Raw genomic sequence first — 17,992 nt, forward strand, 5'->3', positions numbered from 1 at the left:
GGTTCGATTCCCCAGCACCACGTATACAGAAAACGGCCAGAAGGAGCACTGTGGCTCAAGTGGCAGAGTGCTAGCCTTGAGCAAAAAGAGAGCCAGGGACAGTGCTAAGGCCCTGAGTCCAAGGCCCAAGACTGGCAAAAAAATAATAATAATAATAAAATAAAATACAATTTTAAATAAATCTCCATCCTTTGTCTTCATCAGTCCTAGATTATAGACGGTCTTATGGCACAATTACCCCCTAAGAATCTGTCTATTCTGCTCAAAAGTTGTGAAGTAGTTATATTGAAATGAAGTTAGAATATTGAGAACTCTCAAAAAACAATAGGTCCTAGGGGATGGAGATATGCCTTAAGTGATAGAGCACTGTGCAGAGTAAGTTAGTTCAAAACCCAGCACCACAAAAACTAACTAACCAAAAACACCAGAACAAGACTAGACCCATAGCTCACATGGCATATTGTTTTCTTAAAGTCAACCTCTGGTACCACTAAAAACAAAAACAAACAAAAAATAGAAAAACTAATAAAACAAAAGAAGCTTCTCCACTGAATTACTCATAAAAATGGTTAAAATGATGACTTTTATGTTGTATATTTTTCTACAATGTTTCTACATTCAGCTGTGTGTCAGTGGCTCACACCTGTAATCCTAGCTAATTAGGATGCTGAGATCTGAGGTTCAAGGTTCAAAGCCAGTAATGATCTCGTTCTTCACTCTTGTCAGACCTGAGGCACTATGCACTATCTTGCTTTTCCTTTATCAAACTTACATCAGGGACAGACTCTAAAGGCTTACTAGCTACTTAGGAGAAGCTGAGATCTGAGGATTGGTGCTTCAAAGCCAGCCCAGGCAGGAAAGTCCAAAAGATCTCCACTTGATCACAAAAAAAGCTGGAAGTGGCGCTGTAGCTACTGTGGTAGAGTGCTAGCCTTGAGCAAAAGGAGCTTAGTGACAGTGCCCAGGCCCAGGGTTCAAGACCCAGGACTGACTAGATAAATAAAAAGGAAACATATGAATCATCTTCCGTAATCATCTTCTTCTGTTTGTTGGTCAGTCTCATGGACTTTCCTACTGGCTTTAAGCCGCAATCCTCAGATCTCAGCCTTCTGAGTAGCTAGGATTACTGAGCCACCAGCACCTGGTACACAATCATCTTAATAGATACACAAAAAAGTATTTGACCAACCAATAGCCCCTTTTGGTGTAGGGGAGAAGAGGTGCGTGCATTCCCATGCCAGCTGATCCTAGGGCCTAAGGTCAAGGCCCTAACCTCTGATTTGGCTTTTTCACTCACAGCCCACACTCTAATACTTGAGCCAGGTCTCCGCTTCCAGCCCTTTGCTGTTTAAATGGCAATAAGAATGTCATGGACTTTTTTGCCCAGGTTAGCCTCTCAGCCTCCTCAGTACCCAGAGTTATAGGTGCCCAGCCCAATAGCCCCTTTTATTATAAAATTTTTTAATAAAAATGATTCAACAAGTTAACAATTGAAAGAAACATCTTCAACCTGATCAAAGTAACACAAAAAAAAAAAAACTCACAGCTAACATCATTAAGTACACTTAATACTGGAAAATGATTTAAGGTTTTTCTTAAGATCAAGAACAAAACATAGACTCAGGGCCTGAGCACTATCCCTGGCTTCTTTTTCCTTAAGGCTAATACTCTACCACTGAGCCACAGTGCCTCTTCTAGTTTGTTCTGTTTATGTGGTGCGGAGGAATTGAATCCAGGGCTTCATGCATGCAAGGCAAGCACTATACCACTAAGCCATATCCCCAGCCCCAAAACAAAAATTTGAATCCCTTTTATATACATCCACTTGATTTCTTAGCCAAGAAGCATTTGGTTGTGAAAAACTGAAAGAGAAAAAAACACATTGAGAAGATGCAGAGGAACTCTATGGCCCTGCCCTCAGGAAAACAGACCTCTCAAAGGAGATCTGAGATCACTAGACAAGTACTTCCTCCATCTTTTTCATCAACTTTCATGTATAATCATTCTCATAATAAAACGATGGAGACAGAGGTTCAACAAATGGTAAAAGAATCCTTTAAAGAAGGCCAAAATAAAGAGGCCAGTGATAAATAAGAAATGAAAGAGGAAAAACACGTAAGAAAATGGACTACTTTGACAAGAACATGACACTTTCAGACAAAAGACACTTTCTATAGTAATGTCAGAGTGCAAGACAGATCACCTTTCCAAAAAAGGTATTAAAAAAAAAAAAGCAGTGGGGGTTATGGCAGAGACAAGAGCAACAAATGTTGGCTCCATATTAAAGCATTGATACTTTGCTTGTCGTGCATGCTAGGGATTGAACCCAGAGTCTTAGCCATGTCAAGCATGAGCCCTATCATTGAGCTCTGTGCCTGCCAACACAAAGCAGAGATATTTAAGCTTGAAAACTCTCTGAGCATTGCCAGTGCTTTTTAAAAGTACAAAGTTTGTTTAAAGGGCTGGGAATATGGCCTAGTGGCAAGAGTGCTTGCCTCGTATACATGAAACCCTGGGTTCGATTCCCAAGCACCACATATATAGAAAACGGCCAAAAGTGGCACTGTGGCTCAAGTGGCAGAGTGTTAGCCTTGAGCAAAAAGAAGCCAGGGACAGTGCTCAGGCCCTGAGTCCAAGGCCCAGGACTGGCAAAAAAAAAAAAAAAAAGTTTGTTTAAAAAAAAAACAACTACCCTAATCCTGTTAAGATATAAAACCAAATCAACAATCTAGTCCAATGATTGAACTCCAGGCCTGGACACTGTCCCTGAGCTTCTTCTGCTCAAAGCTAGCACTCTACCACTTGAGCCACAGTGCCACTTCCAGCTTTTTTGAGTAGTTTATTGGAAATTAGAGTCTCCTAAAGTTTCCTGACTCTGACTGGCTTCAATCTGCGATTCTCAAATCTCAGATTCCTGAGTAACTAGGATTACAGCCACTTGGTGCCAGCTAAGCTCAATTTGTTAAGCAGAATAATCATTAATGATCTCATATGTGCTAAGCACTAACTAGTTCTATCATTTAGTTACATACTATGTATGTATTTCTATATTTTTATTTTGGTATTGTTTCATTCATATATCTTTAACTGAAAAGACAATTACTTATTGCCTTAAATACCAGTTACTGATTTATTCAGACTTAACCCTTTAGCTTAAGGATTATGACTCAATATTTTTTGCATTCCTCTTCAGTGATATCATGTTTTGTTCCTAACAAGGCACAGACTAGACAACTTCTGAAAGCACAGCTGATATACTTAACAGCTGTTAACAAGCACAGTATTGTAACACGAAGTATATCAGTATAAATTTTTAATCAAAATATTAATTTTTTTAATCTTTGTAAAATAACTATGTATCTTAGTCAAGAAGAAAATTACTTTGTTCAATAAACAATTCAACAAATACTCAAAAACAAAGCACCAAACATAAATTAAGAGTATAATAGGGAAGTTACCAGGCTGAGCTCTAGAAGTGTCAAGAGGTCTGTACAGCTTGGGGAAAAAAGAGGAAAAAGCAGGGTCAACTAGTAATCCAACTTAAACAAATTTAGTGTACCCTCCCCATTACTGACATTCATCAGGCCAAGTCACATACTAAAAGCAAGTATGGCCAAGAAAAGGAGCATTGCCTTCTAATTGCCTTCCTCTGGCTCCCTCTGCCACTCATGTGGCTTATAAAAAGCAAAGTTGCTTTCATAATAAAAAATGGTGCTGGCAGTTTTTCTAGTGAACCAATTTTTTTTTATTGGATCTGTCAGCCATTTTGGAAAATATAATAAAATAGCTTTCATTTAAAACATCCTTATTATACCCACCACCACCCATCAATATTATAGTCTAACCATTATTCTTTCATATTCAATAGTATTGCTATAATTTACATCTTTTTTCAACTAAACAGAAGCCCATGAATTTTCTACAATATTTTGTATAATTGGAGTTTGTTTATTTATTTATTTATTTATTTATTTATTTTTGAGACAAAGTCTTACTATGTATCCCAAGCTCATCACAAACTTGCTCTGTAATCTTGGCACGGTGGTACAAGCCTATAATAACAGCACTTGGAAGACAGAAGTAGGAAGATCTCAAGTTCAAGCCCAATGTAGACTACAAGGTAAATTTGAGGACAACCTGGACTACAGAAACTGTAGTCCAACTAACAAAAAGCCCAGGCTCGCACAGAACTTGAAACTCTCACCTTTGTCCCCAGTGCTGGGATTACAGGTGTACACCATAATGCCCAGCTCAAATTTCAAATATTACTAAAATCACTTCATAATTTAAGCAGAATATACAGTAACAATTAAAATAATCACTTCCTGATCACAATTTTACTCCTTACAATCATCCTGCAAAAAGCCTGTACCATAGTCTACTTTTATACTTTCAAAAAACTAATTTGTTATATGCCCAAGAAATACTACTTTAAGCAAAAAGTATATGGAACAAACATATCCTACTACAGCATGCTATAATGCAGTAACCAGATCACATCTGGTTGGGAATGTAACTCAGCAGTACAGTACTTGCCTAGCATATGTTAGGACCGCAGTTCAATCCATACCACAAACACAGAGACAAAAAAAGAAAAAGAAAAAAATCTAGGATGCTTCTACTAAAAATTCAGGAATCAATTAATTCTAATCATGAGGAAATATCAAACAAACTCAAACTGAAGATACTATACAAAACAACTGGCCTATATTCTTTAAATAAGTACTATCATGAAACTAAGGAACATTTTCACCTTAAAAGAACCAAACATGGTGGTGCACACCTGAGATCCTAATACTCAGAAAAGGAAAGGTTGGCGGATCAAGAGTTATAGGACAACCTGAGCCATATAGCAAGACTTTGTCTTTAAAAATAAAACAAATCGGGCTGGGGATATGGCCTAGTGGCAAGAGTGCCTGCCTCCGATACACGAGGCCCTAGGTTCGATTCCCCAGCACCACATATACAGAAAACGGCCAGAAGCGGTGCTGTGGCTCAAGCGGCAGAGTGCTAGCCTTGAGCGGGAAGAAGCCAGGGACAGTGCTCAGGCCCTGAGTCCAAGGCCCAGGACTGGCAAAAAAAATAAATAAATAAAAATAAAACAAATCAAAAGGGGAAAGGCACATAGGTTGATTGAAAAGACTACTGGTATAGCTTAGTGGTAGAGCATGTACTTATCACAACCAGAGTGGAGTGGAGAAGGACAGAGTGAAAGGGAGAGAACAAGAGAGGAAGACACACTGAAGAGTCTGCACCTAAATACAATGTAAGCTTCAGGACTTACCTAAAACCATTATTGCCAGTGATAAACCAGTATATGACTTTAGCTTTCCAGAAGCTGACTACAAATTCAAAGTCAGGCTATTAGGACAGCATGTACTGATAGTGAGAGAGGGTCCCAACACACAATAAAAAGACATTATTGGGACAATTAAGACAAATCAAAATATAAATATAAGTCTATAGGTTAGATAACAAATAACTTAATCTTCTGACTTTGGATAATTGTATTGTGACTATGTAAAAGAAGATCTTCATAAACAAGGCACAGTAGTACACACCTATAAATCCCAGATCTTGGGAAGCTGAGGAAGGATAGTAAGTTCAAGGGCAGCCTGGGCTACTATGAGTTCAATGCCAGTTAAGATTGAAAAGGCCCTGTCTCAAAAATCATTAGAAAAAAAACAACTAATAACAAAAATAAAAATACTTAAGTATTTAAAGAAGCATCTTGTCTGAAACTTATTCTCAAAAAGCTTGGGGAAAAGCATAGTTGTAAAGTCATGGCACTGTGTTCATCCCCAGCATTGCAAAAATAAATAATGTTCTGGAAAAACTATCAAAATAGGGGCTGGGGATATGGCCTAGTGGCAAGAGAGCTTGCCTCGTATACATGAGGCCCTGGGTTCGATTCCCCAGCACCACCCTGAGTCCAAGGCCCAGGACTGGCCAAAAAAACTATCAAAATAGTACAGAAAAAAGTTAAAAGCCAGTAGATGTATGCATGTATGTATATATCTATACATATATACATTCACACACACACACACATACACACATCTGAAGGATCTGTAAAGTCTTCAATAATTATTTGTTATTACTCTTTTTATATGTGCTGGTCCTGGGGCTTAGACCAAGGGTCTCAAGCTCTCACTTGACACTTTTGCTCATGCTGACATTGTACTACTTGAGACATACCTCAATTTTTGGCTTGTTGCTGGGTAAGTAGATGAGACTCTGGGATTTATCTGCTTGGACTGGCTTCAAACCTCAATTCACAGATCTTAGCCTTCTGAGTAGCAAGGATTATAGGTATGAGCCACCGGTACCCAGCATTTATTTGTGCTACTTTTGAAACTCTAAGAGTGTCCATGTATGTTACTTTAAAAATTATAATCAGGGGCTGGGAATATGGCCTAGTGGCAAGAGTGCTTGCCTCGTATACATGAAGCCCTGGGTTCAATTCCCTAGCACCACATATACAGAAAATGTCCAGAAGTGGTGCTGTGACTAATGTGGCAGAGTGGTAGCCTTGAGCAAAAAGAAGCCAGGAGCAGTGCTCAGGCCCTGAGTTCAAGGCCTAGGATTGCCCCCCAAAAAAAATTATATTCAAAAGGAAGAAGAGATAGCATGGTAGCAGCTAATAACAGTAATGCCCATATCCTAGCATTTAGGAGGTTAAGGCAAAATGACGAATTTAAAGCACACCTGGGCTACTTAAAAGACCAGAAAGACATTGTCCCATCCCCCACCAAAAAAAGAAAAATCAAACAAAAACAGCTGAGCTGGGGCTGGGAATGTGGCTTGGCTATAGAGTGCTTGCCTAGCATGCATGAAGCCCTGGGTTCAATCCCTCAGTACCACATAAACAGAAAAAGCCGGAAGTGGAGCTGTGGCTCAAATGGCAGAGTGCTAGCCTTGAGCAAAAAGAAGCCAGTGATAGTGCTCAGGCCCTGAGTCCAAGCCCCAGGACTGGCAAAAAACAACAGATGAGCTCTGGTGGTTCATACTTGTAATGTTAGATTGAGGTTCACAGCCAGTGCAGGCAGGAAAACTTATGAGACTCTTATCTCCAATTAACTACAAAAACAAAACAAAACTGGAAGTGGAGCTATGGCTCAAGTGGCATAATGCTAGGCTTGAGCAAAGAATGCTCAAGAACAAGAACCCATGCCTTGAGTTCAAGCTCCACGACTAGCACAAAAATAACAATGAAAACAAGACTAGGCTGGGAATATGGCCTACTGGTAGAATGCTTGCCTCATATACATGAAGCCATTCCTTAGCACCACATATATAGAAAAGGCCAGAAGTGGTGCTGTGGCTCAAGTGGTAGAGTGCTTAGCCTTGAGCAAAAAGAAGGCAGGGACTGTGTTTAGGACCCAAGTTCAAGCCCCAAGACTGGCAAAAAAAAAAAAAAAAGGACAAGGGATATAGCTCAGTGGCAAAGTGCTTGCCTAACTATGCAAATACAAAAAAAAAAAAAAAAATCTCGTAAGGTGACTGACCAAAGATCCAAACAACTCAAATTTATACATGTTCAAAAATTCTCGCTTTCAGCATGTTAACTTAGGCAGGTTCAATCAGAACACCCTTACTATATGAATTAGAAGAGGACAGCTGACATAATAAAGTGCTTCAGCTCCCAAATGAAGGTAATTTCCTCAGAAAATACTTACTAGAAAGGGAGTAGTAGATAAATGAACATCTTTCTGTGGGGGAAGGTAGGGGGAATGTGTGCTGGGTCTCAACCCTGGGCCGATGCATGCTGGACACAACTGCTCAACCACTAACCCATACCCCCAGCCCAACATAAACCATTGTTATAATCCATAACATAACTATCATTGAAAACGTTCTCAAAATCCATTTTTTAAATTAATTAATTAATTTTTTTTTGCCAGTCCCAGGGCTTGGACTCAGGGCTTGAGCACTGTCCCTGGCTTCTTTTTGCTCAAGGCTAGCACTCTGCCACTTGAGCCACAGCTCCACTTCTGGCTGTTTTCTATATATGTGGTGCTAAGGAATTGAACCTAGGGCTTCATGTACACAAGGCAAGCACTCTTGCCACTAGGCCATATTCCCAGTTCCCTCAAAATACTTTTAACAAAAAGGATTATTAGATACCTAACTAGCAGCTAGGCATGGTGGCACACATTGGCACAGAGGCTACAAAATTTCAAGACCCTCATTTCAAAAACAACAACAAAAGAAACCTGAAGACCCTGAAATCCTTCCCACAGTTCAATAGGAAGTGGTATGCAAGGGGGTACAATTTATAGTCTCAACCTTTCATTTGGCCCTTTTTCAAAAGCTAATACTTCCTTTTCACTGACATAAAAATAAAAATAATGACTAGGGGGCTGGGAATATGGCCTACTGGCAAGAGTGCTTGCCTCGTATACATGAGGCCCTGGGTTCGATTCCTCAGCACCACATATACAGAAAATGGCCAGAAGTGGCACTGTGGCTCAAGTGGCAGAGTGCTAGCCTTGAGCAAAAAAGAAGCCAGGGACAGTGCTCACGCCCTGAGTTCACAGCCTAGGACTGGCCAAAAAAATAAAAAATAAAAAAAATAATGACTAGCTGAGCACCAGTGGTTTACGATATTCAGGAGGCTGAGATCTGGAGGATTGTGATTCAAAGCCAGTCCAGGCAGCAAAGTCCACAGGACTCCATCTCCAAAATAATAAATAAAATCAAACTGGAAATGTGGCTCACGTAATAATGTACTAGTGAAGTGGGCAAGCACCCTGAGTTCAAACCCAACTACCAAAAAATTTTTTTTTATTTTAGACTGCACTTAAGATTATTCCTAATATATTTTTTCTTTGGTTAGAACTATTTATGAAATTAACTATTCTTTAAACACTCCTCTATAAAAGGATGGTGATAGCCTTTTGCCTATAATGCTAGCTACTCAAGAAGCTAAGACCTGAGGGTCACAACTCAAAGCCAAACTGGGCAAGAAAGTCAATTAAACTCTTTTTGGGGGGGGGGGGGCAGTCCTGGGCCTTGGACTCAGGGCCTGAGCACTGTCCCTGGCTTCTTTTTGCTCAAGGCTAGCACTCTGCCACTTGAGCCACAGCGCCACTTCTGGCAATTTTCTATATGTGTTGGTGCTAAGGAATCGAACCTGGGGCTTCATGTATATGAGGCAAGCACTCTTGCCACTAGGACATATTCCCAGCCCCATCAATTAAACTCTTACTTCCAATTAACTACCAGGAAAGCTGAAAGTAAAGCTGTGGTTCAAGTGGTTCTAGCCTTGAGCACAAAAGATCAGGGTAAGCAACCAGGCCCTGAGTTCAAACCCCAGGACCAGCACCAAAAAAAAAAAAAAAGAAGTGGGGGGGGTTTGGGGGAAGGAAATGGCCTTAACCCCCACAATGCTAAATTTCCAACGCTAATGGTCTTTCTCGATCTATTTATGAATAAATACCTGTCAGAGTAGGAGTAGTCAGGAGAAAGCACTGAATAGCAGTGATGTGTGTCTGTTAATACTAACAAAATACTAGCCAACTTCATATTGAATTTAACAGGACAAGTAAACAGAGTCTACTATGTCCCTCAACATCAACAGGGCACTTGGGTATGAATGATTATAAAAGTACATATAGGGATGGCACTGTGGCTCAAATGGTAGAGAGCTAGCCTTGAGCAAAAGAAGCTCAAGGACAGCACCCAGGCCCAGAGCTCAAGCCCCATGACAGGAAAAAAAAAAAAAAAAAATCAGTCAAGGCTGGATATGATGACACATGCCTATCGTGAGTTTGAGTGAGTATGGGGGAGAGGGGTGTCTGTGTATATATATATATATGAGCTCTGTGTGTGTGTGTGTATATATATACACATAAATATCAAGACCTTATCTTTTAAAAGTATAGACAGCCCTCAATCTGAAATTAGGATGAACCAGATAAGGCTTATTTACTCACTTACATATTGCCTCTATACATACTGCCTCTATAGAATGTTAACTTTGTATTTTTTATTTTATTTAGAATAATAATATAATGGCTAGGGTTGTGGCTTTGTAATACAGTATTTGTCTAGCAGACAAGAAAGGCTCCCATTTAATCCCAGCACTGCAAAAAAGATTAAAATAAGAAGAAGAAAGGAAGGAAGGGAGAACGAATGAATGGATGGATAAAGAAATGAACAAAGAAAAGAAATAAGAAGGAACAGGAAGGAAAGGAACAAAAGGAGATGGCCTAGATGATAATAAATAGCTTAAATTCTAGATTAAATAGTTTACATTGAACAGCATTCATTTGTATCTGAATCATCAATATTACCTCTTCTGTACTATTTAACTGTATACTTTTTATACACAAGTTCAAAATCCTGAGATTTCCTGCAAAGGAAAACATTAAACCATATGTTCCTTCTTTTAATTCTAAACAAAGAGGGAAAAAAAGCTCCACAGAAACTTACCTGTACCACCTGTTTCTGTGGTTGTGTTGCCTGTGTTGCTGAAATCTGTGTTTTTTCCCGAGCTCCTCGGCAACGATCACTGCTTACCGAAGTCATCATGTATAGTATATACAAAATAATGTATGTACAAAGTAGAAAATCTGCAAGAAAGTAGACAGTAAGCAAAGCTTTCAAATCATGATAAAAAGCAAACATAATTTAAGGAATAGATAACACATGAAAAGTGTCAGGTATTGATTGACACTTGTAATATTATTTACTAAGGAGGCTGAGATCTGAGGATTGTGGTTCAAAGCCTGACCAGGCAAGAAAATCTAAGAGCCTCTTATGCCAATTAACTTGCAAAACGCCAGAGAGGAGCTATGCTCAAGTGGTAGAGGTCCAGCCTTTAGTAAAAAAGCTAAGAGCATGAAGTCCTGAGTCAAGCCCTAGTACTGGCACACACGCACGCGCGTGCGCACACACACATACACACAAACACATTCTCTAGAATACAAAATTTCAAGACATATCCCCTTAATATTCTGGATTCAGATTAGGTTTTTGGTTTTTTTGGTCGTCGGGGGGCTTCAGCTGGGCGCTGTCCCTGAGTTCTTCAACTCAAGGATAGCGCTCTACCACTTTGAGCCACAGAGCCACTTCCGGCTTTCTGGTGGTTAATTGCAGGTAAGAGTCTCATGGACTTGCCTGCTTGGGCTGGCTTTGAACCAAGATCCCCAGATCTTGGCCTCCTGAGCAGCTATAATTACAGGCATGAGCCAACACTGCCCGGCCAAGTTTTCTGGGTTGTTTTTTTAAAAATTATTATTATAAAGGTGCTATAGAGGGGTTACAGTTACATAAGCCAGGTAACCAGTACATTTCTCAATGTTACCCTTTTTCTTCCTCTCTCCCAGTCATTTTTTATTTGTTTTTAAGTTCTTTTTTTTTTTTTTTTTTTTTTGGCCAGTCCTGGGCCTTGGACTCAGGGCCTGAGCACTGTCCCTGGCTTCTTTTTGTTCAAGGCTAGCACTCTGCCACTTGAGCCACAGCGCCACTTCTGGCCATTTTCTGTATATGTGGTGCTGGGGAATCGAACCCAGGGCCTCATGTATACGAGGCAAGCACTCTTGCCACTAGGCCATATCCCCAGCCCCTGTTTTTAAGTTCTTAACCTTTTAAATTAAAATTTTAAGGGGCTGGGAATGTGGCTTAGTGGTAGAGTGCTTGCCTAGCATGCATGAAGCACTGGGTTCGATTCCTCAGCACCACATAAACAGACAATCCAGAAGTGGTGCTGTGCTTCAAGTGGTAGAATGCTAGCCTGAGAAGCCAGGGACATTGCTCAGGCCCTGAGTTCAAGCCCAGAACGGGCAAAAAAAAATTTCTTTTTTAAATTAACCAATCAAAATCAGCCTGGTATTAAGTGATGCCAAAACCTTCAAAACAAATAATCATTAGTTTGCTTACAACTATCTAATAATTCTATTCACTGAACTATATGGTTCCATTTCTCTTCTGAACTGTTTATTCCTCAGTGCTTTGTGAAAATACTCAAAAGTACACTGTAACAAAGTGAGACTTTCTCCTTACAGGTGCCATCTAGTGGCAAATCTTTGCATGTGCAGAATTTAAGATTTACACTGAGTTGAACAGATGCTATAATAGAATTCTTTTACTGATCAAAGTCTTTATTATTTTTTTTTATTGGTCTTAGGGCTTAAACTCTGCACCTGGGCACTGTCCCTGAACACTTCAGCTCAAGGCTAGTGCACTACTACTTAAGCCACAATGCCACTTCCAGTTTTCTAGTAGATAACTGGAGATAAGTCTCATGGACTTTCCTGCCCAGGCTGGCTTTGAACTATGATTCCCAGATCTCAGCCTCCTGAGTATCTAGGATTACAGGCATGAGCCACCAGTGCCTGGCAAAAACCTTAATTTTTATAGCCTATTACAACCAAACATTACTTTGGCATAATGTCCACTTATCGGTGAGGAAAAACTGTTAAGACTTTCTCTATCTCAAGTGTTAATTTTTTACTATTTCTGAGTATAAATATTAAAAGTCTGTATTTCCACTCTAATCAGCAATCCTTAGCATAAAACAGTCCATGACTATACAATTAGGCTATAAATAATGGTCCTAGTTCCATGATTAAGTCAGATTAACTGCTTTTTTGGTGAAGCATAAATACATGTGTACTTTATCCCTAAGTGTTGTTTAAAAATAACAGATTTTTCCACTTTTAATTAAGGTTTAGTTTTGTTATGTAGTCACAAGTTATTAGTACAACTATATATTATTACTATGAAAAGCCTGCAGCTTAGAAGTAACATAGAAGCTAGACTCCAGTGGTTAATGTCTGTAATCCTAGCTGCTCAGGAGGCTGAGATCTGAGATTTAAGGTTCAAGGCCAGTCCAGCCAGGCAGACAAATCCAAGAGACTCAACTCCAATTAGCCAAGACAAATCTGGAAGTTAAGGGCCAATTCAAGTGGTAGAATTACAGTCGTGATGACAAAAAGCAAAGTGAAAACATGAGGCCCAGAGTTTAAGACCCAGCATTAGTGTTTGTACTCAAGCATGCACACACACTCATACAATAGATCCTTGGGGGGAAAAGGCTTTAAAAGACAATTGAAACCCGGTGCTGATGTCTCACCCCCATAATCCTAGCTCCTCAAGAAGCTGAGAACAGAGGATCACCATTCAAAGCCAGACAAAACAAAAAAGTCTGTGAAACTCTTATTTAAACTTCTAAAGAAGTGAAGTTGTGGCTCAAGTGGTAGAGTGCTAGCCTGGAGAGCAGCTCAGGGACAGTGCTCAGGCCCTGAGTTCAAGCCCCAGAAACAGCACTAAAAAGAAAAGGAAATGAAAGCAAGAATACCAAAGTCCTGTATTCAGAATGAGTATATCAAAATATTCAGATTGGCCTTTTTTCTCAAATTATGGCTCTCCACATTAAGACTGAAATTTCAGAACAACTGACTTCCTCTTCATAAAGAATGTCAATGCTGAAGAAATCCAGCAAAAATATTTTCAGAGCTGGCCACAATGGTATTTACCTACAGTCTCAGATACAAAGTGCTGGAGGACAGCCTGGGCAACAGTGAGACCCCGTCAGAGAGGGAGAAAAAGAACCTTCCAAAGATAGACTGAGACTCAACAGAATAAGAACAGAAGACTAAAATACAGAGAGATCAGAAAATACAAAGTTAATGACATGACTCAACAAACAAATCTTTCTCATATTAATTTTTTGTGGAACTTCCAAAGATCATGAATAGGGGCTGGGGATATGGCCTGGTGTCAAGAGTGTCTGCCTCATATACATGAGGCCCTGGGTTCGATTCCCCAGCACCACATATACAGAAAATGGCCAGAAGTGGCACTGTGGCTCAAGTGGCAGAGTGCTAGCCTTGAGCGGGAAGAAGCCAGGGACAGTGCTCAGGCCCTGAGTCCAAGCCCCAGGACTGGCCAAAAAACAAAAACAAAAACCAAAACCAAAGATCATGAATAAAAGTTAAAAGTTACCAAAGTAACCACCAATAGCCTTTAAATTATTTACCACTGTGCACTGTAAAAATAATTAAGTCATGGGAATTAAACTGTAAGACTCAACACCTTCAACTAATATACTGTTTGTTATCTACGCATAAATTCCAGAAACAGAACTCGATGTAATAAACTGAATTGCTTCTGCCAATAAGTACTCAGTTGCCAGATCATCGGAATCCAAATTATTCTTGTGTTCCATCCTCTCTATCATTTCTCTACCCTCAAGAGCTCTACTACTAGGGAACAGGTTCCAAGAGATTGCTTAGAATAGAAACAGAGCAAGAGATTCTAAAAATAATCTAGCAGAAACACAAACATGCATATCTCAGGTTCTTTAGCTGCAAGACACACAAGGTTACAATCCAACAAAATTTAGAACCTTATATATCTCATCTTATTCAAAATAAATGAAAGCTGTGACAGATTTTAACACAAGAGTTGCTGGTATATTTTCAGCTTTTCTTCTTTTTTTTTTTTTTTTTTTTTGGCTGGCACTGTGGCTTGAACTTAGGGCCTGGGTGTTGTCCTTAAGCTTTTTCACTCAAGGCTGATGCTCTACCACTTGAGCCATAGCTACACTTCTGGCTTTTTGGTGGTTAATGGAGATAAGAATCTCTAACTTTTCTGGCTGGGCTAGCTTCAAACTGAGATGCTAAGATCTCAACCTGAATAACTGAATTATAGGCAGGAGCCATCGCTATTTTTAACTTGTTTAAAACAAAATCAGGGGGCTGGGGATATAGCCTAGTGGCAAGAGTGCCTGCCTCGGATACACAAGGCCCTAGGTTCGATTCCCCAGCACCACATATACAGAAAACGGCCAGAAGCGGCGCTGTGGCTCAAGTGGCAGAGTGCTAGCCTTGAGCGAGAAGAAGCCAGGGACAGTGCTCAGGCCCTGAGTCCAAGGCCCAGGACTGGCCAAAAAAAACAAAATCAGCCAATTATAATGGCATACACCTGTAATCTCAGGACGCAGGAGATTGAATCAGGAGGATTTTGAGTTCAAGGCCAGCTTGGGATATACAGTAAAACACTGTCTCCAAACGCAAAAGAAAGAAAAAGAAAAAAAAAATGAGAGAAAAGAAAATCAGTGGGCTGGGACTATGGCCTAGTGGTAAAGTGCTTGCCTCGTATACATGAAGCCCTGGGTTCGATTCCTCAACACCACATATATAGAAAAAGCTGGAAGTGGCGCTGTGGCTCAAGTGGTAGCCTTGATCTAAAGAAGCCAGGGACAGTGCTCAGGCCCTGAGTTCAAGCCCCAGGACTGGCAAAAACAAACAAACAAAACAAAACAAAAGAAAATCAGTAAATATGATACAAGTTTCCAATTATCTAAGATTTTTTAAATGGTCAATATAATTTATAATATAAAGAAAATAAACAAGTAGAATAAACTGACTTGACTGGGCTACAAATACTTTTCCTACAGGAAGAACATTTTTAGAAAAAGGTTTGTTGGTTGCTGGGAACCTGGCTTAATGAGAGTGCTTGCCTAGCATGCATGAAACCCTGGGTTAGATTCCTCAGTACCACATATCAAAAAGCCAATAGTGGCCCTGTGGCTCAAGTGGTAGAGTGCTAGCCTTGAGCACAAAGAAGCTCAGGGACTGTGCCCAGGCCAAGTTCAAAGCCCCAGCCCTGGCAAAAAAAAAAAAAAAAAAAGTCTGTTGGAATTGGGGGCAAGGGTGTTTTTGACAGTACTGGAGTTTGGATTCTGAGCCTTTCTTGTGCTTTCTAGGCAGGTTCTCTACCACTTGAGTCACACTCCCAGAACTGCTATTTCTTTCAAGGACTACTTTGAAGATTAGATACTTCAAGCAGCTAGCTATGTTTTCAAGAGATCTCAGTTCAGAAAAAAAAAATTTTTTCAGGTTGGAATGAAAAGATGGTTAACAGTCACCAATAATTTTATTAAGCATACATAAACCAATACCACAGATTTATCCTGATGACCCTAACCTCAAGGTATACAAAAACACTCTGGGATAAAACTTATTTAAAACTGTTATCAGCCAAACACCAGTGGCTCACACTTGTAATCCTAGCTACTCAGGAGGTTGAGGGCTATGGTTGGAAGCCAGACCAGGCATGAAAATCCGTGAGACTCCAATTAACCACCAGAACACCAGAAGTAGTACTGCGGCTGAAAATGGTAGAGCACAAAAACTGAGACGGTGCCCAGGCCCTGAGTTCAAGCCCCAGGACACACACACACACACACACACACACACACACACACACACACACACACACACGAGAAACTGTCATCCTATCATACCCTGAAATAAAAACATAGACAAGCATATTTGATCACTTTGAGAAGTACAGAACACTTGTTGATAACATGTTGAGAATAGGGAAGATTTCAAATCATTATATAAAAATATGAATAGATCAATAAATCCCAAATTGCAGTTAATACACTCCATTCAAGGTAGTGTAAATGTCAGGATTGATGTTGACACACCATGCATCAGCTACTACACCAAATATATATTACAGGAATAGCAAAATGAATGCCTTTTTCAAATAGACATGAGTTACTAAGTGGGCTGAGCAATTAAAAATAAGATACACAGGGCTGGGGATATGGCCTAGTGGCGAGAGAGCTCGCCTCGTATACATGAGGCCCTGGGTTCGATTCCCCAGCATCACATATACAGAAAACGGCCAGAAGTGGCGCTGTGGCTCAAGTGGCAGAGTGCTAGCCTTGAGCAAAAAGGAAGCCAGGGACAGTGCTCAGGCCCTGAGTCCAAGGCCCAGGACTGGCCAAAAAAAAAAAAAAAAAGACACACAATTCTGTGTGTGTGCATGCATGTACATGCCAGTATTAGAACTTGAATTCAGAACACCTCATCTTGCTCAGCTTTTTGGCTCAAGGTTGGTGTTCTACCACTTGAGCCATACTTTCTCTTGTGGTTTTTGGCTAGAATTTGTCTGTCCTTGTTAGTTTTGAACCTCAGTCTTCTGGTCTTAGCCTCCAGAGTAGCTAAGATTATAGGCTAGGATTATGAGTAGCTGGAATTACATAGCTAGGATGAGCCACAAGTACCCAGTTTAAAATATATAACATGTTCAAGAAGCAAGTCTCAGCCAGATGCCACCAGTTCATGCTACTTCTCAGTAGGCTGAGATCTAGAGGGTCATGGTTTGAAGCCAACCAGGGCAGAACAAATTCCAAGACTTATTCTCCAAGATAACCAGCAAAAGGCCAAGCTAGAGGCATGGCTCGAGTGCTAGCTAAGCAAGCAAGCTGAGCAAGTGCAGGGACATTAGTTCAAACCCTTCCTGCAAAAAAATAAAAAAGGAAGAACACTCATAAATTCTCTTCACTCAATCATGAAGCCAGTGTTACAGGGAGTATTTACTATGTGCTATATACTATGTTAAGGGATTAAGGGATGGATACACACACACACACACACACACACACACACACAGTCCATAATACTTAATACTTTAGGTACATAATAACACTCTAAGTCAATAATACTATTTTTGTTGTTACAGAACTGTTACAAACTTGCTAAGCAGGCATTCTACCACTTGAACCATGCCTACAGCCCAATATTACTTCCATTTTTACAAATATTGTGATGTACAGTTACAGCTAGTTAAAAAATGAAGCTAAGGATTCAAACCAAGGCCATCTAACAATGTACCCTTAACCACTATGCTATGTTGCAAAGTGTTCAGTAACAGATAGACAACAGCCCCCAACTTGGCCTCCTCTTCTACAAGGCAACAGAACTACTGTGCATGACGGGCATAGCTCATGGCTAATGAGAAAGATCTGATACGAGCCATAATCTCACTAAGCTCCATGTCTTGCAGATATGTCTAAGTACTACCTTCTTGGTCTCTATAAGCTTCTATGGCCAGTTTTATTCTTTTTGTTTAATTTCCAGTCTGTGTTCTTGATGTTCCTACTGAGAAAGGTCCATTATTCTCAAACTTTTCTAGAAAAAATTCATTAAAAAGAATCTCAACTGGTTTGGAAAGTGCAGAGCAG

General features: G+C 40.0%; 1 protein-coding gene across 7 annotated transcripts in view; it reads right to left on the minus strand.

Moving 5' to 3' along the window:
- Ubap2 (ubiquitin associated protein 2) overlaps positions 1-17,992 on the minus strand; it is a 98,967-nt gene that overhangs the window by 61,297 nt on the left and 19,678 nt on the right. For 6 of the 7 annotated variants that reach the window (XM_048364091.1, XM_048364010.1, XM_048364137.1 and 3 more), the window contains one exon: positions 10,438-10,577. In XM_048364091.1, coding sequence (XP_048220048.1) covers positions 10,438-10,536 — 99 coding nt within the window. In that variant the 5' untranslated portion in view covers positions 10,537-10,577. Of the gene's footprint in view, positions 1-3,458; positions 3,496-10,437; positions 10,578-17,992 lie in introns of those variants that run through there. The other variant, XM_048364208.1, reaches the window with a different exon arrangement.

Source organism: Perognathus longimembris, chromosome 1 (genome assembly GCF_023159225.1).
Source record: "Perognathus longimembris pacificus isolate PPM17 chromosome 1, ASM2315922v1, whole genome shotgun sequence".
NCBI classification, from domain to species: Eukaryota; Metazoa; Chordata; class Mammalia; order Rodentia; family Heteromyidae; genus Perognathus; species Perognathus longimembris.